At 37.4% G+C, this 22,932-nt stretch overlaps 1 protein-coding gene across 1 annotated transcript; it reads left to right on the forward strand.

The window, feature by feature from the left end:
* The first annotated feature begins 1,222 nt into the window (after positions 1-1,222).
* LOC149749009 (uncharacterized) lies at positions 1,223-21,979 on the forward strand. Its single transcript, XM_089912642.1, is given in 6 exon segments — positions 1,223-1,348; positions 6,979-7,141; positions 19,342-20,272; positions 20,274-20,397; positions 20,400-20,993; positions 20,995-21,979. Coding segments are annotated over 6 exon segments (2,532 nt in total). The 3' UTR covers positions 21,589-21,979.
* The last annotated feature ends 953 nt before the right edge of the window (positions 21,980-22,932 follow it).

Here is a 22,932-nt window from a genome sequence, read left to right on the forward strand (position 1 = left end):
AAGCGATAAATTGTATTAGGTCAAAGATCTAATATTCCACTAGTACAATTCCTATGAGAAGAGAACAGGAAAAATTGAGATAAAAAGTGGCTGGAGCCACGTTCCATAGTTGCCAAGACTTGGTGAACTTGGGAGGTAGAGCCATGGGATAGAATAGAAGAATAAGTAACACTGTATCAAGCCTCCCAGTCCCCTAAGGTGACATAAGGTTGGAAACTTTGTGTAAGCCAGTAGAGGTCACAGAAAGTTTGGCAGTCTGTTCTGCATGTTCCAAATGGGACTGAGACTACTGCCCTTGGTGTGATGTGAGGGCAACACTTATCAGTGCTACACTGCAAATCCTAGGCATCCTTTATGAGAGATCTCATTTCAGCTCTGGGTACAAGCTGGAAGTGACTCTTCCTACTAAAAGGTCTTTAAAACCATCCTCTCATCACAACAGTGTACAAGAAAAAGGACTGCTATGCCAGAAAAGACCAGTGGTGAGGGCAAGGGCTGATGGCTTCTGCAGAACATACTGGAGGAAAGCAATCCTCTTTCAAAGTCAGTTAATAAGTACTCAGAATGAAACAAAAACAAGCCAAGTAAGAAAACACTACTCTAAGCAAACACGTAGGAAAAGGACTAAGAACTCATTTTTATGAGCTGGGAAACAATGCAGATGATATTGGACAAAAGAACTTATTCTCATGACTCATATAATGTATTAAAACATTATACAAAACAAATAATGAGTGAAAGAACTTCTTTTACTTTGCATTCATATCAACTGCATTGGTAATTGTTATTTTAGACCCCAGCTTATGTTTTGCTTTTATGTTGGAATTTGGATTTTATCTTCTTATAAACAATGTTTGTATTATTCTTCTTACAGTTAAAATATGTAAAAATGAGGACTTTTAAATAACTGTTTAGCCTGGCTTTCCTGTTTTGGTAATTTTCAATAGAGAATGAACAGTGTTCACCATCTCTAGTAACTGTGCAGTTGGTTCAGAAGTTCCCTCTGCTTGGCTAACTATCAATTTTTAGAGTTAACTTTAAATTTCCTTCTATCAGAGTCTATCACAAGATTCATATTTGGAAAATTAAATAACTGGAGAAGAGAAATATAAAAGTCATTTTCTTAATGGCCAAAATTATTAAATAATATGAATCTTGTTTGAAAAGGCTTATTAATTCCAAAAAAGAAATCCAAATACTCTTTGTATGCTATAATCCAGTAATGGCATTCTTAAGAAACCTCACATTACTTAAAAATCACATGAAGAAAGCAATCGTTTCAGTGAAAGAAAGGTTAGGACTCAAGGGCTTCAGGGTCACAACTGCCAGTAGTTGCAAAGAAATACAGGTAAGAAATGCAAATTTGATTTCCTAATTATTCAGTGTTATAGCTGATTTAAGTTAGGAAATTTGCAGGAGAAATGTCTATGCTTAAGAAGCATCTGGGCCCTCTTCCTCCTCGTTTTCTTGGGCTCCCATTCCTTTGATAGACAGCTAATGAGGCCTGACCTGCCCTGCCCTTTACAGAGAACAGAATATACTCAATATGTTGGCAACATTCTACGTATTAAATACATATAAAACATTTCATTTTCTTGCCTCTATGAGCTGAGACAGAACTAAAAATAATAATAGACAACTGTGGACAATAAGATAGTAAGAAGAAAACCAGTAAGAAGAACAGTGGAGTTATTGGCTTGAGCTTTATTTTGGTCCATATTAGAATCCAAACCTGTCTGGCTTTGTTTTACAGACTGATAGGGCCAGTCCACCAGGAGTCTACTTGCTCGGGGAATGAGGAGCCACTAGGGTTTCCATTAGAATGAATAACATTTACTACATTTGTGCGATAGAATGTGATTCCAGCAAAAATAAATGACAAATATCAATATGGATAAATGTCAAAAATACAAAGTTGAACATTATTTTGGGTTCCTGGACCTAATTCTCCACATACCACCAAGCAATGGTGGGGACACCAGCTGGGTGTCCTACAATTTTAACTCAATTCTGACAGTGTCTACCTGCAGATAGCATCAGATTTCACAGGTTGAGGGCTCAGTCCCACAAGACTGCCCTCTGCTTCAGATGCCAGTTGAAATCCCAGGTTATTACCTATGCTTCTGACTGACTGGCTATAAATCAGAGGTTCCCATGACTCCTTCCTTGGGTTGGATTAAATTGCTAGAGCGCCTTATAGAACTCAAGAAACCGATTTACTCACTAGATTACCAATTTATTACAGAGGATATCAAAGGATATGAATCAACAGCCAGATGAAGAGATACATAGGGCAAGGTATGTGGGAAGGAACGCAGAGCTGCCATGCCCTCTCCAAGCATGGTGGCCTCCCAGCGTCTCCACAAGTTCCCTAAGCTCTCTGAACCCTGTCCTTTAGGGTTTTTATGGAGGCTTCATTACCTAGGCATGATTGATTAAATCACTGACCCTGGCGTTTGATTCAAACTCCAGCCCCCTCCCCTCTCCAGAGGTTAGGAGGAAGGGACTCAAAGTGCCAACCCTCTGATCACATGGTTGGTTCCTCTGGCAAGCAGTCCAGGTGGGATCCAAAAGTCACCTCATTAACATAACAAAAGACACTTGTTGCTCTCAGAACCTAGAAAATTCTGAAGGTTTTAGGAGTTCTGTGCCAGAACTGTGACAAAGACCAAACATATTTCTTGGTATACATCACAACAGCACAAACATAAAAAAGCAAGTTGCAAAAGGACAAAAGTATGATGCATGCCATTTGTTTAAAATTTTAAAGCACACAAATTATTACATATGGTTTATGGACTTTTCTAAACAATAATATTATAAGATCATGGCCTAAAAAGATACACATTCACTTTCAGAGAGCGGTTTTCTCTGAGCACAAATGCAAAGTTGGATGAGGAAAAGGAGACATCAAATGTATCTATAGTTATCCTATCCATTAAAAAAAAAAAACAACCCTGGAAAAACATAGAAGTCTTTTAAAATCACAGGTTTAATGCAGAACTTTTCCTCGATGAGTCCTAATAATACTCGTTAGGTAGGCCTCTAAAAAGTCCTCAAAGCACAGAAATTAAGGTCATTTGGCTGCTTGGCACACCAGTTTAAAGGTCTAAAGGCAAAGCAAACATAGTTACAACTAAAACCCGATACATGAGAACCAAAATGTTCTTAACTTTCTTCAACAACTTCGAAACACACAAAACACTCATCACTAATAAGATTGAAAATTGAGGGGCAATTTAAAATTATTGCAGACATGGATTCGATAAAGTGCACCTGGGGTTGTTTGTGAATTTTAATAGAATATAGAAACAAAGAAGTTTAGAAATGATCTAGTCCCCTGGTGATTCCTGTCACTTAGGGATTTGAAATGTAGTAATGGGAATGGGGATGGAAAAGAAGTGATTTTCCATTTACCTATGAAAATCTATTTCTACTTTTCTTTGATTTTTGCCTGAAATCATACTAATTCTGTGTGGTAACACTGATTAACATATGCTGATTAGAAGCTTTGACTGTCAGATTTATTTGTATTTGAGTAATAAACTTCAAGAAAATGAACAAATAATTCTATAATAAATAGTGCTTTTGGCAATAAAACTTTTTAAAAACATTACTTTGCATGAAAAATAGAATGTGTTTTTGATGATAGAAAGACTGGAAAAAATAGAGTTCAGGAAATTTTTAGAAACTGAGAATCTCAACGGTTTAATTGCTCAGGTCACATAGCTGGGAATGAGGAGAACTTGTCTCCTGGTCTGGGTCACTCCGCATGCTAATTTATTATTGTCTTCTTTGTGGAAAGAGAAGATGAGACAGGAATTTCCCAGGCTGACATGAATGTCAAGTAAGTGACTAACTGAAAATGCAGTATTTCCCCAAAGAAACGAATTAGCAGAAATGTGGTTGCTCTATCAACTGTCAAAGGGTATTTAAATTCATGGGAAATAAAACTGAAAGGGAACTAACATTTACTGAGTACCTACTATGTGTGCATGTATGGGCGCCTCTGTTACTTCATTTATTTACCTTAACTCTCTAGATGTGTTATTATTATTCCTATTTCACAAATGAGAAAAATGAGATTCATCAGGGTGACGTAGTTTGCTTATTGTCAAGTGGGAGACACTGAGCCAGCATACGAAGTACTAGGGTCTCCTTCAGCAACTTCACGGGTTGTGAGTGGGTCAGGGTTATAAAAGAATGTGGGCTGAGTATTTGGGGTTTTTTTAAACATTTTTGTGCCAGGAACTCTTTTCGTGCAGTCTGGTGAAGGCTATGGAGTTCTCAGACTCATGTTTTTAAGTACAGACAAAAAAAATACAGAGGAATACAAAGGGAAGAGCTCGTGGGATGGAGGTGTGGGGGGAATGGAAGAAAGGAAGGTCTATATAGGAAGGTAAGAATCAATTCTCTGGTTACGTGAATCTGATCTAGCTGGCTAGGGGAATATTTCAAGGGAAACAGCCTAAGGCAGAACAGCTGACTACTAGGTGTTTAGTAACTACCATTTGTGAAAAAAACTGGGATTCTGACCAGAAAAGATTACTGTAGGACTCAAAGTCCTGAAAGAGAGACCTCAGCCTAAGCATAAGAATGGAAGTAGAATAGGCCAGCAAATAGAAACTTAGTTTCCTACAGGTAGCTGAGTAACCTTATATACCTGCCATTTGCCTAAAATGTAATGTGTATCCTTAATTCACTTCATGTTATGAGATTACCTATGAACTTGTGGAGTGGAAGAGCCATACTCAGGATTGCCGTGTCTAACGGCGACATCTGACAGTACCTATATTAGTTTCCCATTTCTGCTTTAACAAATTACACGAATTTAGTGGCTCAAAACAACACAACTTAATTTGCTTAGAGTTCTGCAGGTCAGAAGTCCAAAACAGGTTTCACTGGGCTTAAAATTAAGGTGTTAGTGAGGATTCATTCTTTCTGGACAGTCTAGGGGAGACTCTGGTTCCTTACCTTTTCTAGCTTCTAGAGACATCCTGCATCCCTTGTACATGGCATAGTCCTCCACCTTCAAAGCTAGCAAGCAACACAGTATCTTCAAATCTCTCTTGGACTCTGACCTCTGCCTCCCTTTTTCACTTATGAGGAGGACCCTTTTGATTACATTGGATCCACCTGGATAATCCAGGCTATTCTACCCATTTCAAAATCCTTAACTTGATTGTAGCTACAAAGTCCCTTCTGCCATGAGAGGAGACATATTCACAGGTTCTGGAGATTAGGAATGGACACCTTTGGGAGGTAGCATTGTTCTGCCTTCCACAGTGGTATTCAGTAACTTCTCTTCGTAAGAAAGACATTTCCAGAGAGTACTCAACCCTGAAAATTTTCTCTTTACATCGCAAAGAAGATGGTTCATATAACCCACCTACACAGCCCAGAACAGAAAACAAGTAGCTACTTCTCAGCAACAGGACCTGACCTCACGGACAGGTAGTTTATACAGTTCACAACGTGGGGAAAGTGACATATTTTAAGTTCCAGAAATAAATGCATATGTGCTGTAGTAGGGAAAACCAGCATGATCTCCATGAAGCCTTCATTAACTCTCCCTCTATCCCTTCCTCCAGATTTGCTCTCCATGTTCTTCTTTCGTCCTCGATTATAACCTGATCATTTCACTCTCCTAACATTTAACGTTTATATTGGCTCTCCCTTTCTACCTATGTGTCTCCCACACTAAAACAAGAAATCCTCAAGGGCAAAGAGTGATTTCCTCACCCATGTATCCCAGCGCCTCGCACAGTATTTGACCCACTTTAGGGACTCAACATATATTTTTGAATTAGCCTGTGTGTGTTCACTCTGGTCATTTTTCCATCAAAACAAACTCCTGGGCAATAGTGTTTTCCTACTGTGTGTTACATATTTTATACCCACAAAGGCATTACAATAGGGACCTCCATGAATGGAGTTACAAGAATCCATGAGATCCCTGAACGTATGCACAAGACGCTGGGTGTACATGAGAGGGCAAAACATTGCTTTCAGCAATGCCATCTTATGAGTAGAGCATTCTGATCATCTCTTGCTCCACTGTTGGAAGGAGTGTAATATTATACATATCCTTAGACACTTTTGATAAGGCGAAGGTTCAACCTTGTACAGAACAGAATAAAAGATGATAGCAATTTATTTTTGAGAAGCAATTGGATATCTTAACCATGTCACCTTGAATGGCCACAGTTACTTTTTCCATAATGAAAAGTCTAATTGCTTTGGGTTCCAGTTTCCATTTTCAAGCTGGTCTGGGGCATTAGTGTCTGTCTCCATTAGCCTTTTGCTGGAAGTTATTTGTATGATGCTTTCAGTGCCAGCTGCATTACAAAAAATTTGATGGCCAGTATCTTGGCCTGTGATAATTCAATGTTTTCAATGATAGAACTGCCAAGCTGTTAATTAGCTAAATGTAAGTACTACACATCAACTTTTTATTTTCATTTTGATCTGCCAGCATTATCTTCTTTTTAAGTAGATGTCTGCTAAAGTGTTTTCAGAGGTGCTTGTTTTCACAAAATAATCATCCTGGATTAGTGAGTTATGAACAGCTGCCTCAAGTGAGAGCTGATTTAGTCCATTACTTGAAGCATGAACCAAAACATTATTGGTGCACAGAGAATTTACGGGAAAATCCACTTTTGCATTGCTCTGACAACAGCATAGCAAATCAAGGTGGTGCTCTGGGACTAAAGCAATTTCACTCTTCATAGAACTTTAATATCTAAAGGTTTCTTGATTAGCAGAGAGCAGCTACATCTACCAAGAATCAAGTCTAATAGAGAAAATGAAGCTAAGCTTCTTATGACTTCACTGCAAACATATCGATTTTTCTTTTGTTCCCTTTGGCTATTCCAAAATGCTTTTATTGTTAAGCAAAATTTTCACTACGACAACGCTGTCATAGGGATTAGGGTTTCTAATTCATATTCCAGCTTTCATTACTCATTGTACTGATAGATTTTAGGATTCCAGATTGAGTTTGCTGAGTTGGCAGCTGGGCAAATAGTCATTAAAATTGAAAATGGCATGGCCCTGACAGTAAAGTCTTTGAGCACGTTTGAAACTCAGGAATGGCTAGAGTTGCCACATGGCATGAGTGATAGTGTCTACTCTGAAGGAGGTAATCTATGTTGTATAATACCAGGATAGGTAGACTATGAGTGTTATAGACCATAATCGTCATCAATGATAACGATGAAAATGCTAATAACAACGATGATAATAAATTGTTGTTGACAAAGAAAAAGTGTCATGCCTGATTCTCAGATTTAATTATTGTTAGATTATCCTGGCAGAGAGTATGGTAGATGAAATGAGTTGGGAACTAGAGTACGTCAGGAGAATTAAGTTCTAGACCTGTTTTTCACACTTATCATTTCTATGGCATTAAAAACGTCAAATAATTTCTCTGGGTGTCTGTTTCCTCAGTCATAAAAGGGGGATAGGAATGGGTATTAACTATAAGTTAACAAGGTGACAGAAATGCTCTAAAACTGGATCATGATGTTACGTGTGAAACGTGGTACATTTACTAAAAGTTACTGGATTATATACTTAAAATGGATGAATATTATGGCATGTAAATAATATCTCAGTAAGTTTGTTAAAAAGATAAAGGTGTTCATTTATTCTTTCAACAAATGAATGGCATATTCTGTTCTCAAAGAGCACACAATCTCAAGTAGAAGATAAATAAATTTGCAATTATTCTTTCACCATAATATAATAAGTCCCTTGTAGCATTTACTCGGTGTCAGGCGCTATTCTAAGCACTTTACACACATTAACGCTTTGAATCCTTCTGGCCTATTATCGCCTCCTTTTCACCGATGACGAATCTGTGGTGCTTGTAAGTGGAGGTCACAAATCTGGTAAGTGGTGGAGCTGAGATTCAAACCCATGGATTTTAGCTCCAGAGTTTATTCCTCTTAACCAGTACCCCCAGCGGCTTCTCAGTGACATGTAACGACCTCGAATGGTCAGGGAAGAACTTTCAAAAGAGGCATGAAACATATGCTGAAGAATCTAGTGAGAGTTTGCCAACAAAGAAATGGAGGTAACATCACTCTAATCTGAGGAAACAGATTACATAAAAGCACAAATGCAAGCAATCATAAGGCGCTGAGCTTTATTTTAGCTCTAAACATCTAAAATTCAAGAAAGAGATCAGAGTGATAAAAGTAGAAGTAATCAAGGAGAGAGTTTAAAAATTCCAACAGAAATAGTAAAAACGTCCAAAACAGTGCATTACTTTGTGAAAACGTTCCTTTTTTCACAGCTAGGTAGCCAATTGCAGATGCAGCAAAAAAAGATTTATTATTTTACACAGCCTAATATTGCTATTTTCGAGGGAGCAGTTTTTCCCATTTGAGTTACCTGGCATAGAGAGGACAGGAAACACTACAGTTCCTATCTGTGTACTGTGGGGAATCCAAGCTCAGGCACCTGGAATTCCTCAGGACAGTGTGAAATCACTGTCTTTCCGTCAATTTCAGCCAGAGCGATAGGAGAGGATAAGAAGGACGTGAAAAAGGCAAGTGTATGAGGCAAATCCAGTCTACATTCAGTGGGGGTTGCTTTATTGAGGTGGCCTCATTTGCAGGCGTATGGGCTTGCAGCAAACTTTACCAAGATAATGAATTATATAAGCAATGTGCTATGCAGTTCATATTTTCTCTAATGTTTTACATAACTTTCCTGTTTTTGATATCCTCTTCTCATTATTATTATTTTTTTAACATATTTACTGGAGTATAACTGCTTCACAATGCTGTGATAACTTCTGCTGTACAACAAAGTGAATCAGCTATACATATACATATATCCCCATATCCCCTCCCTCTTGTGTCTCCCTCCCACCCTCCCTATCCCACCCCTCTAGGTGGTCACAAAGCACTGAGCTGATCTCCCTGTGCTATGCGGCTGCTTCCCACTAGCTATCTATTTTACATTTGGTAGTGTATATATGTCCATGCCACTCTCTCACTTCATCCCAGCTTACCCTTACCCCTCCCCATATCCTCAAGTCCATTCTCCACGTCTGCGTCTTATTCCTGTCCTGCCACTAGGTTCTTCAGAACCATTTTTTTTTTTTAGATTCCATATATATGTGTTAGCATACGGTATTTGTTTTTCTCTTTCTGACTTACTTCACTCTGTATGACAGACTCTAGGCCCATCCACCTCACTACAAACAACTCAATTTCGTTTCTCTTTATGGTTGAGTAATATTCCATTGTATATTTGTGCCACATCTTCTTTATCCATTCATCTGTCAATGGACACTTAGGTTGCTTCCATGTCCTGGCTATTGTAAATAGAGCTGCAATGAACATTGTGGTACATGACTCTTTTTGAATATGGTTTTCTCAGGGTATATGCCCAGTAGTGGGATTGCTGGGTTGTATGGTAGTTCCATTTTTATTTTTTAAGGACCTCCATACTGTTCTCCACAGTGGCTGTATCAATTTACATTCCCACCAACAGTGCAAGAGTGTTCCCTTTTCTCCACACACTCTCCAGCACTTATTGTTTGTAGATTTTTTGATGATGGCCATTCTGACTGGTATGAGGTGATACCTCACTGTAGTTTTGATTTGCATTTCTCTAATGATTAGTGATGTTGAGCATCAGTTCGTGTGTTTGTTGGCAATCTGTATATCTTCTTTGGAGAAATGTCTACTTAGGTCTTCTGCCCATTTTTGGTTGTTTATTTGTTTGTTTGATATTGAGCTGCATGAGCTGCTTGTAAATTTTGGAGATTAATCCTTTATCACTTGCTTCATTTGCAAATATTTTCTCCCATGATAAGGGTTGTCTTTTCCTCTCGTTTATGGTTTCCTTTGTTGTGCAAAAGCTTTTAAATTTCATTAGGTCCCATTTGTTTATTTTTTGTTTTATCTCCATTTCTCTAGGAGGTGGGTCAAAAAGGATCTTGCTGTGATTTATGTCATAGAGTGTTCTGCCTATATTTTCCTCTAAGAGTTTGATAGTGTCTGGCCTTACATTTAGGTCTTTAATCCATTTTGTGTATCGTGTTAGGGAGTGTTCTAATTTCATTCTTTTACATGTAGCTGTCCAGTTTTCCCAGCACCACTTATTGAAGAGACTGTCTTTTCTCCATTGTATATTCTTGTCTCCTTTATCAAAGGTAAGGTAACCATATGTGCCTGGGTTTATCTCTGGGCTTTCTATCCTGTTCCATTGATCTATATTTCTGTTTTTGTGCCAGTACCATACTGTCTTGATTACTATAGCTTTGTAGTACAGTCTGAAGTCAGGGAGCCTGACTCCTCCAGCTCTGTTTTTCTTTCTCAAGATTGCTTTGGCTATTCGGGGTCTTTTGTGTTTCCATACAGATTGTGAAATTTTTTGTTCTAGTTCTGTGAAAAATGCCATTGGTAGTTTGATAGGGATTGCATTGAATCTGTAGATTGCTTTGGGTAGTATAGTCATTTTCACAATGTTGATTCTTCCAATCCAAGAACACAGTATATCTCTCCATCTGTTTGTATTGTCTTTAATTTCTTTCATCAGTGTCTTATAGTTTTCTGCATACAGGTCTTTTGTCTCCTTAGGTACGTTTATTCCTAGGTATTTTATTCTAAGTAAAACTGTCACTGTTTGCAGATGACATGATACTATACATACAGAATCCTAAAGATGCTACCAGAAAACTACTAGAGCTAATCAATGAATTTGGTAAAGTAGCAGGATACAAAATTAATGCACAGAAATCTCTGCATTCCTATATACTAGTGATGAAAAATCTGAAAGAGAAATTAAGGAAATACTCCCATTTACCATTATTATTTTTTAATATCATCTCTTCAGTTTATTTATTGATTCACCAATCTTTCTTGTTCCTATTTCAGAATTGCTTGTTTTCATCTTTATTTCACCTTTGTTTATGTATTTTCTTTTTGGAATTTTCTGAAACAATTATCATAAAAAAGTGGCATATATACAAGTTTTACTAAAATATGATCTTTCATTGTCATTTTACCTATGGCGAATGTTCTTCCTCCAAATTAAACCAAATTAGAAACTACAAAAGGAAAACTTTGGGAAAATAACATTTAACAGAATTAACTTTAGTCAGCAGACACATGCAGACTGCACAAATATTGGAAAACGTCGTTAAACCACTTATGCAGATCACAATGAAAACCACTTTAATTTTTAAAAAGTAGGATATATCTATTTGGATTAAACATTGTCTTTGTTTATTGTACTATCATATTTTGTTTTGGCCTTTAAAGTTTTAAAGATATTTAGTGTTGGAAACATGTTTTTAGTTTATCAAAACGGTTTTTAAAGACTGGAAGAAAAAAGGAATTGAGGAAAACAAGCTTGTGTATGTATGTGATTCACTTTTTTTTTTAACATCTTTATTGGAGTATAATTGCTTTACAATGTTGTGTTAGTTTTTGCTATATAACAAAGTGAATCAGCTATATGTATACATATATCGCCATATCCCCTCCCTCTTGCGCCTTCCTCCCACCCTCCCTATCCCACTCCTGTAGGTGATTACAAAGCACCGAGCTGAACCCTGTGCTATGATTGCTCTTTTCGTTAATTTCTTAAATTAAAATCTTATTTACTTTTTTCTGACTTTTCAACTAAAGCTTATAAAAATTTGTCTTTAAGCATAACTTTGGCTACAGCTTTTAAGTTTTAATACATGAGTGAATAGTTTGATGAGTAATATCAACTTAGTGAGATATACACGTGAAATTTTTTTCTTTAATTCTTGATTTTAGTGTGATGGGCTGATTCTCCCTTTCCCATCCTTTGTTGACGTCTTGGACAGAATTCATGACATTTTTGATTATTAAAATGCAGCCCAGTCACCTGTTTATTAGGCAATTCTAGTGAAAATTTGCTAGCAAGAAGAGTAAAATACATCAACTCAAATAACCGTTGTGTGAAAGCGACAGGAAATGTCAACGTAAATAAAAGAATCTTTAATGAACAAAAGGCATGCAAAATCATTGAAAATAAATAGTACTAAGTATGTTCTAGACTACTGTGTGAAATTGATTGGTGTAGCCACAAAACAGAAGAATATTTTTGAGGGAAAAAAACATGCAGAATCATTTAAAATAAACAGGTGCTTATTATGTTCAAATTAGATTCAGAAACCAGGAGGAATTCCAACCCTTTGAATTGATGGAACTCTGGAACCTGGAGTCCACCAACACTAAAAGATTTGCTTTCCCACTTGACTCTCTGACCATGAAAGAATACCAGCAATGTCATTTGCATCGTTAGCAAAGCTTGAGAAATTTATGACTTTGGGAAGGAAGTACATTCCCTGGAAATAGTGAGGCAAATTCAGCTTTGGGCAGAAATAGCACTGACCAATCTCAGTGGAACATAGAATTTAGCCAGAGATAGTAGAGATGTCTATAATGAAACAAATAATTGAATGCAGATATGGCGGGGGAGTTAGAGGAAAGAGGATTTACGGTTATGAACTCTGCCTCTCTGGCTTCTGTATTCCTAACCTAATGTAGCTTCTCTTCCAGGAGCTAGCATGCTGAAGTGGCAAGCCACAATCCACAAATAAGCAGGTGACTCCAGGAAGTTAAAAGGAAGGGTAAGAATTTTAAAGTCTAGTCTAAGAAGTCTAAACGGTGCTGAATTCTTATACATATTGAGGTGGTCATCCGAGGGTGGAGTTCACTGACTCGCATAATTTTCATGAATTTCTCATTCTCCTTCCAACCATTTTCTTAACAACACACCCCTTGACACTATTTATGATGCTGCAGAGGTGAAGCCGATTGAAATGTGGGTCCATGCTTGGGTTGAAGTCACTGTTAGTATACTCAGAGCAAGTGTGATAAATAGATTCTGTGTTTCTCTAGGTGCCTTTCCATGTAAATTGATAACTGCTGCCCAGGGGAGTGAGCAGGGCCTGAAGACATGAAGAGAGATTAGTTTAAGTGTGACAAGGCCATAATCTGTAATGAGGAACATCTATCACTGTCACACAAGAGAACCATGATGCTGGGAAGACCCTCTCTGCTTGAAAAAGGTCTTCCACTCCATGGCTGACAGTTTGGGGCTCCTTAGCTCCATTCCACTTGTTCTCTCCAAAAAAGCTCTTTTATTCAAATTTGACAAACTAATTAGTGCTACCATTTGGCTTTGAATGACTCAATTATGGCTGCAGTCACTTGGTTTAGTAATTACTAAAATTATGGTTTGGGCCCAAGTCCAGTTCTGTCTTTCCTCTCTTCCCCATGGAAGCAGGGAGAGGCACTTTTATAGGAAAATAGATGGTGATTCAGGAGCCAGGTTGTAACAATTCATTTTAAATGACCTCAGTCAATAAAAATAAAAACTGAACAGCCTGGTTTGAGAATACGGCTAAATTTTTTCTTGCTTTTTAAGAAACCTGGCACCCTGAAACTATAGGCTTGATTTCCACGGATAATTCTAGTCTATTCATAAATGAAGCAAAGCTTTTTTTTTCCCCCTTTTACTTTTGTTCTTATGCTAGCCTCATTAGAATTTGTTATTAACTGTTGGTTAATACATGGCATTTTGGTTTAACTAGAGCAAAGATTCTAAGTTCTTAATATCTCCTTCCCAGGTTGGTTTTGAAGAGAGGAAAGCCTTGAGGAGGCATGCAGATCTTAATGATTCTGAGGGCATGGTTCTACTTAGTTTGGAGGCTTTATCAGAGTTTTATTGCTGAAATCACTGGGTATACAGAAGATAATGTTTAGTCAAGTAAAGAATATTAGCAAGTTTCAAATTATGGCTCTGTTATTTTTGTTCTGTGTAACTTTGGTTAAGTCAATTTAGGTAGTGTTGTTTGTTGCACTTCTAAATGGGATTAACATGAGATACCTCCCTCATGGCATGTTTGTGAGAATCAAATAAAGTACCAAAAAGAAACAAAAACCAAATGCAACTAAAAGAAAACAGTTAAAAACATGGTAGACATTAAAGCAACTATATCAATAATCATTTTACATGTGAAAGGTCTAAATACACCAATAAAAGACAGAGACTGTCAGAGTGGATATAAAAACAAGACTGAACTATATGTTGTCTACAAGAAATCCACTTTAAATATAAAGACTTAGATTAAAAACAAAGGGATGGAGAATGATATACCATGCTAACATTATTCAAAAGAAAGCTGAAGTAGCTACACTAATTTCATACAAAGGAGAAAAGGGAATTTTCAGAGATAAAGAGGGACATTATACAATGAAAAATGGGTCATTTCTCTGAGAACACCACATGCACCTAACAACAGAGCATCAAAAGACATGAAGCAAAAACTGATAGAACTGCAAGGAGAAAAAGACAAATGCACAATTATGGTTAGAGACTTCAATACCACCTCTCTTTCAGTAATTGATAGATCAAACAGGCAGAAAATCAGTAAGTTATAGTTTACCTGAACCACACTATCAACCAACTTGATCTAATTGACATTTATAGAGCACTCCATCCAACAGCAGCAGAATACACATTCTTCTCAAGTTCACATGGAACATTCACCAGGGCAGATCACATTCTGGCTCATAAAACACAGCTTAACAAATTTAAAAGCATAGAAAGCACATAAAGTATGCTGTTAGACCACAGTGGAATTAAACTAGAAATCAATAACAGAAAGATAGCTGGAAAATCTCCAAATACACGGAGGATGAAGGACCATAAGGAACACAGACTGGAACAAAACATGTACTTGGAATTTGTAGTCAATGTTTTCCTTTGTGTGTTTATGAAGGGGTCACCTTGGCAAGAGAAGCTCCATTCATTTGTTAGGTATAAAGAGTGAGATACAAAGGTTGGGATGACATCTCGTTACTCTGCCTGATAGTTAAGTTAGTAAGAATTCTCTTGTATCCCCTTGCAGAAGCTGACCTTGTCCACAAATTTGTCAATCATCATTTGTGGATTCTGTATTTGTTATTTTGCCTACTCCCTAAAATTTATTTATACCCCAAAGTCAATGCTCCTGGTGCTTTCATGGTCATTCATGGACATGGGCAGAAAGGCAAAAAATTTGAGTCACCCAACCCACACGTTCCCAGCTGAGGTCAAACAAAGTGACACTCTGCCTTCCTGCTTCAGCTCTCATACTAAAACAAGTTTTCTTTTCATGGTCTATTTAGTGCTATATTTTTGCATTTCTCCCCCTTCTTTTGGTGATTTTGATGTTTAGAATGACCTCCACATGTAATGCTGAAATGCTGGCTAGTTTTCCTAAGTGCAAGAAAACTGTGATGTGCCTTATGGAGAAAATACATGAGTTAGATGAGCTTCATTCAGGCAGGAATTATAGTGCTGTTGGCTGAGAGCTCAATGTTAATGAATCAATAATATATATTAAATAAGATGTTTTTAAACAGACACAAGTAAAACAAGTTTATATGTATCATTCCATCAATAAAAATGTGACCAGAGGCTCAGTAGAATCTAACCCTGTATTTCCCTTAGGAGCATTGGTTCAAAGTTAACCAATTCAGTGATTGTGATGACTTTATAGAATATACCTATCCTGAATAATGAGAATTGTCTATAAGCACAATTGTTGACACCTATATAGTCCAGTCCTAGACACTGGACTCTGTGTTGAGCACAGAAAATTTATTCCGCAAATATATATGACTCCTTCCTATATGCCAAACTTATTCTAAGTTATGAGGGAACAGGAGTATATAAACCAAGTATTTTATCCTTTTTTCCTCATGGAGCTTATAGTAATATCAGAGAGGAAATAGACATATAAATGTATAATATGCAGGTGATGGTAAATGCTGTGAAGAAAACTTCCATGCTCTAATATATAGATTAAGTACATAAACATCAGAGAAGTTAACTAAGTTGTTTATGAAAGACAAATCCATATGAAAAGAGTCAAAACTCAAACTCAGAATTTCTGGCTTCAAAACCCATGCTTTTTCAACTAATTTACACTCGATTCTTCTCATGAATGTACATACTACAGCTTCTTGGTAGGAGAACTGCTTCTGGACCTAGTGAGGAAACCCCTATCCCAAACGCAATCATTTTAGATGGTACAGCAGTGGTTCTCAACATGAGAGGCAATTTTGCCTCCCTAGAGGACATTTAACAATATCTTGAGACATTTATGATTGTCATACTTGGTGGGGGACATTGACATCTATTGGTTAGAGACCAGGAATGGTACTTAACATTCTACAAAGTAAAACAAAGAATTATCTGGCCCTAATAGTGCTTAGATAGAAACTCTGCTCTACAGCCATGGAACTTGGGGGGAAAAAAACACCCCAAAAACAGAAAATTAAGGTTTCTAAGTAGCTAGCTTAGAACTCAGGTAAGGAAATACAGGATCTGATCTCTTGGCTACTAATCATCAGGTAACTTGTTCGGCATCATCCTGCCATTGTCAATTTACGATCTTCCTAAGTCTAAAGTTCTCTCACTTTGGACGCCAGTGCATCCCTTTCCCAACAACCTCTTCCTTCCTAAACTTCTTCGAATGTTGAGTATTTAGGAACCAAGGAGTAAAAAAGAGAAGAAAAGGAAAGGAAGAAATTGATGGCAGAAAAAAATGGATAGACTGAAATACAAAGCATCCAGAAGAGAAACCTGAATGGTCTTCTCTTATGTTCTCCATTCTTCCCTCTCATCCTTCCTCTAGTTCTCCTCACTCTTCAACAGGTATTTATCAAGTATTTTTACAGTGCTAGACACAGTGTACAGATGAGAGCATCGCCTGAGAGCACTTTATTACTAATAAGCATTGTATTTTACAAAGTACTTTTTGCATCTGTTATCTCATTTGAGTCTTTCTATAAGCCTTATTTTACAGATAAGTAAACCGAGACTCAGGGAGCATATGTGAATTTGGCCAGGGTAACAGTAGAGAGAACTCATGTCTGTACTGTTCTTTCCTCCATATAGGGCTGACATAGGTATGAAGGTTACGGGGAATGTGGCTCTATATTATCTTACGGTTACAAGTATATAAGAAATGGTGTCTATTTTGAATTATAAAATCACACAAAACACTTTTTTTTTAAAGTAATGCACTGTCTTGGGAATTCATAATGAAACCTACTCAAGATAACACTAAAAAGGCTATTCTATTAAACTGTGTTAGGGGCTGAGCACTGACACAAATTTGCTTATCTAATTCCCCAAAATAGCTCATGAGCTAAACTTGTTTCTCCTGGGTCTGAGAGAGGTCCAATAGCCTGGGTAAGCATGACTAAACTTAAAATGAGAATAACAGAAAGTAAAGCCAAAAAAAATAATAAAAATAAAAAGGAAAACATTTTATTTTGAATGACTTCCCAATTGCGTTGTCTATATTGACTGGTATTTAGCTATGGATGAATAAAGGTTCTGAAAAAGCACAACTTTTAATAATTTTGAACCAAAAAGTTGGTACAGAGACAACCAAGATGTTGATTAACACTTTGCACATATGCTAACAGGTTTATTCAGATTTTGCATTTAAAGAGACAGTGACAATTTTCTGACTAAATAATTTAAATCCAAATATTAATATCAGAATAGCAACTGTTCTTTAGGGAGTGCATTCATCAGGAAAACCTATATTCCACCTCATGCTCCTGCTCTCTTCTGAGTCAGACCACATGTTACAGTGTTGGCTCTGACTGGTCTATTGGAAAATTAAAGAGTTCTGGCAACCTATAAGTCATGGATGTGAATTCTGTCTTAATCAGGGCTTGCATGTTAAAGTAACCTGAGACACCATTGGGAAACAAGATAACAAGTTTCATGGAAAACTTGCCTTGTGTTCTAAATTCTGTCTCTAAGGCAAACAAAACAGAAGTGATCCCCAACAACAAAATAAATCCAGTGGCTAAGGTTCAAATGCGTGTGGACACTTCCAGGTCCTCTAGGAGGTATATTTGCTAAATAATGTAATTTGTTTCTGTCATTTTTGCTTTTCAAGATGAATGATGACTTAGTGAAAGCACTGCTTATGGAAAGAATAGCTTGAAACCATCCATAAAAGAAGGGATGAAGTTCATGCACATCCAGCATACTCATTTTGTTTTCTGATTCTCTTAGGAGTCAAATTTGCTCTCCGTTATTTTTGTGGACTCATGCTTATGATGGCTATTTCCTGTTTGCTAGTGACTTCTGATTGTGAACTCATTTAGAGGAAATTTGTCATGAGACCTGGCTTTGTTATGGTCCTCTAGGAAGAATGTGCGTTTGCCTCTGCCAGTTGCCTGTGGTCACTACCAACCTCAAAATAAATGATCCTTTTGAGGTTTTTAGGAAAACTGATTGTTTGAATTTAGTCTGCAGACATACTTAATTGTTTCTGGTTACAAAATCTCAGCTAAGATTTCCTGCTGACTATTGTGTGGGGTGATTTTTTTTTTTTCTAATTCACTTTTTCAGTAAGAATGTAAACTTTTGGGTGCACAGATTTATGCAGAGGTTTCCCATTAGACATTCGAACTTGGGCAGAGTCCATTCTTTGTCTCCTATCATCTGTAGCTCTCAGTTCTTTCCTAACTGAAGATCAAGGATACCAGATACGGGCAACTAGTGGTATCAGAGCTCACTTCTCTCTCTAGATTTCTACTTTTATTTATTGATTGATTTGGCCTCTGAGAATTTTACTCATTACCTCTCAGTTTAAGTTGAGATATATTTATAATTAGCTACATTTACTTATAGCTCGCATTATTTTGTTATTCCCAGTGGGACAATTTTTCAAGGTGTCTAGTTCATAATACTGCCAGAAATTAAAGATTACTCTCAAGATTTTTATAATAGTTTCTCATTCTTCTATATAAATTTTTTCATTTAACAATATATTCAGCCATCTTTACCTATTAGTATGTATAGATTTGCCTATTTTTTTGGAATGGCTAGGTAATGTTAAATACTATGGATAAACCATCATTTATTTAACAAGTTCCCTACTAGTGGATATTTCAATTGTTTTCAGGTTTTTTTTGTTATTAGAAAATCCATATATATATATATATATATGTTTGCAGATCTGTATATCTAGATTAAAACTCTAGAGTTAGAATTTCTAGATTAAAGGATGTGATACTTAAATTTTGATGTTTATTTCCAATTTTCTTTTCAAGTTTGCAATAACAAATTTGAGACAGAAAGAAAATTAGTGTGCTTGAATCCTCATTGTCTTGTCTACATTGGGTTTTATTGAGAACATTATTTATTAATTTGAGGGAATAGTTTGCTTCTTAACTTTATTCTAGAATTTACTCCATAGAGACAAAACATATTACAGAAATATGCATGGAACGGTATTAATAGATATTTTTCATGCCAGATGAGGAACTGATTTGAACCGATTTTTCTCACATACAACTGAGAAATACAATCTGTTCAGGGCAATGCAATTAGATTTCTCATCTGACTGTGAGTGTCCTAACTGTTTGGAGAGTATACAGAATGAGGCCGATTGGAATCCCTATTCCAACAAGAGCAGTAATGAATCTTTACATTCAAGACTAAGGAAGAAATCTATGCCTTCGTCCAGCGTGCAGTGCTTTCCTTCACAGTGTTGTTCTGCCAGGCCAGGGGATGACACCAAAGAAGACTCAGTGTTTCTTCCCTCAGAAGAAGTAAGCTATGTAGTAACTTCCGAAAACAATCATCTTGGTCTAAACCTTGAGGGCATTACAAGGAACATCAGACCGTTGAGAGAGCTGACTGTCCAGGAGTTACTGAGAAAGTTTGGGGACAGCAAGAAGTTCCAACCAAACTCCATGTCTGTGGGTCACTTTAGAGACCAGGTGGTAATGAAGTTCAGAAGAGCTCTGTATTATTCTGGAATTTGGGTGGCACATGTCCAAGGCTACAGATTCGAAAAACACTTGTCAGCCAGTTATTTCAAGAGAAACCCTGGTTGCCTACACCGGCTGGTCCACTGGCTGAAAAGGGAACTGACAGTTGTTTATGGAGCTTACGGCTACACAGTGAAGAATATCCTAGCCACCATTCTCCATCACATGACAAAATTTGATCTGGACAGTGAATCCTTCATTAACCTCCTAGAACCTTATCTCCAACAAGACACCCACCATTTTCTGCATGAATTTATCAGTTTTTTTCATTCACCTTACAACATGGAGACTTATGACCAACAAGCCATCTATCAATCTCCTTATGCTTCACCTTGGGTAGAAAAGAGGTCTGTTGCATCAGCTCCTGTTTTGCCTTTGCCTAAGGATCAGACTGAACTGGCATCTCAACATGATATAAAAGTCTACAAACACCCGGGGCCAATGGAAAAATGAGCAGAAGCCTCTGTCAGCCTTGAAAGCATTTCCAAACGGTAACACTTCCTTGAAGAAATCTGAAATCCCATTACTCCATCATAAAGCAGCAAAAGCAAAATGCATGCTTGGATCAAAGATAAGTCAGAACCAGGAGATCACAAAGGTATAACTTATACCTATAGCATGCTCCTGAATTGGGCTACACCAAGGGAGAGGGGCCCAGGCTTACTGAATTGCAAAAAAAATGTTAAAGAGAGGAAGACAGAAGGGATAAAGTTGTTTCCTGGTCATGCCCAGGATATGGGAAAGAGTGAAACAACTGCACGCACCTTCAGTTCCCCAGCAATTTTTAATCAGGGGCAGCCATGGAAGAACAGCCCAAGAGAAAAAAAGGTTTTCAACGTTGGCCAGCAGATCAATTTCCAGAAAAAAGAAGAAAAAAACACATTTTCAGATTCTCCACCAAAGACCTTTCAGAGAAGATTGCCCAGACAAATATCCTTAATAAATTGCAAATCCAGAAAAAGGGACCCTTCCTGGAGTTGCATTTCAGAAACTGCCTTTACTTCTAAGAGAGATGGTAGGAAGCTGAGCTCTTTCAGAAAAAAGAGGATTAAGTGCAGACAACCCTCCCAGTTTGCAGAAGTTGGTTCACACTGCAGTAGGGGAATCCAAAGGCCATCAAGTTCCAGAACTCAGAGATCCAAATAAATCCTGGTGTGCTGGACTTACAAAGAGATCTGTAAGCAGAGATTCAAGTAATCTCTCTCTGAGAGGAAGCCACAGAAGAGAATACTTCACCCCGAATATATGCTGTGAGCCCTCAAGAGAAAAGAAGGCGCATGGCTATGAATCAGACTGTGGGAGGCCATCTTCAGCCACCGTACAATACATGAAGCTTCCTTCAACGGCTGGGAAGAGACCCAAGTGTCCTTCTAAAAGTGAAGCTTCTTCCCAATCTGGAAGCCACTGTAACAGTCCCACATGCCTACAGAGGGAGAAACACATATCCCCAAGTAAAGAAGAGATGAAGTCCAAAACCACATTTCCTAGAGCTAGAAAAACCAGAGCAGTTAGGCATAGAAGAAACAAGTGTCAGTGTTTAGAAACACAAACCACAGAGGAAGTCAGTGATGAAATGGGGGATCTGAATGATGTGAGGCAAAAGAGTAGTCTTTCTGAGTGTGCACCTTCCTGCAGGAGGTAAATCCAAAAGAAAAAGGAGAATCCAAGTCTTGAGAAACATCACCAGGCCAAAAATGAACAGAAAGGAGACAAAGTATCAGAAACACAGAGGTGAAAATTGTTTTGAAAGGCCAGTCACTCTACTCAACTAGCCACCAAGAATCTTTGAAAGTATGAATACAATCTGAAAAAGATCACCAAAAAGATTCATCCCATCACTTTATGACTGGAACTAAAAGCCCAATAATTAAATTCAAGGCTCCTTTTGGAGACAAATGCATATTATTAAATTGGTCATATATGTAAATATTATTTTTGTCTGCTCTTGTCTTATGAACAGAATTATTAAAATATTTGACTTATATTTTAGTTGTCAGATTTAACTATGAAGACTGGCTGCCAAGAGTTGCAAACACTATAGAAACAATAGGAGTATATGTTACTAAACACAAGTTATGCATATTAAGTATTATAAAACACACACATATATGTGTATATATATATATATATATTCCAAGTTTATTCATATTCCAAGTTTTAGTTCCTAGAAAATGAGGCAGCACGGTCACTGTCTTAAGATATAGTTATTGTGTTCAAGGATTTCAAATCTAGTTGTGAAAATAGATGCAAATAAGTAGGAAACACTGAACATCTGTGGGATATTCGGTACTACCTTCCTGCCTCCCCGCCCTGAAAACTGTGCCTTCACATGCCCTGAGAGCTGGATGTCTTCCTTAAAAAGTGCCAGGATTTTAGATAACTCTGATTCCCTACCCACCAAAACCTGGTCCAGCAACGGCAACTACACTTAAGGCAAAAGCTAATCATAGTATTTGTCCCTCTGGTCACACAAGTGATGAGTCCGTTGGTAGTCAAGTCATGGTACTTCCCTGAGATCTCTCACGCTGGTTCTGATAAATAGGGTCATTATCCCTCTCTAGTAGCAAATGGTGAAATTTTAAATTTGGGTACTATTAAGAGCTGTATTTCTCAATTTGTGAAGAAAATCAGTTTGAGGTAAGTGAGGAGAAAGCTAGCAAGTACAAGCAAGATAAGTCATGAGAGTCTTGGAGTCAGGACCTGGATCTTCTAGAAATTGAGCTGCCCTTTTGCTTTTCACACAGTTTTATTTTTTAACCCTATTTAGGTTTTTTGAGTCAATACATTTCCTCTGTGCCGCTCTTATTAAGTGGAATTTCCAATTACTTGTAATCAAGCACTTCACTGGGAAGTAGCACAATGGAAATCAGTGAGAGAATAGACAGGGAGCAACAATTCCCTTGGGGAGGTTTCCGAGGGCTTCATGGAGAAGTGATATGAATATGGTCTTGAAGAGTGAGTAGGAGTTTTCCAGGTGAATGTGTTGGCAAGGGCTATCAAGAAAAAATAAGCAACTTAGAGAAAAAAAGAAGAAAAATAAAAATTCCCAGCACTCTTCCTCCAGGGTGACTGGAAAATT

The sequence above is a fragment of the Delphinapterus leucas genome, chromosome 6 (assembly GCF_059928025.1).
Source record: "Delphinapterus leucas isolate spDelLeu-1000000601 "Yukka" chromosome 6, BTC_Dleu_Yukka2, whole genome shotgun sequence".
NCBI classification, from domain to species: Eukaryota; Metazoa; Chordata; class Mammalia; order Artiodactyla; family Monodontidae; genus Delphinapterus; species Delphinapterus leucas.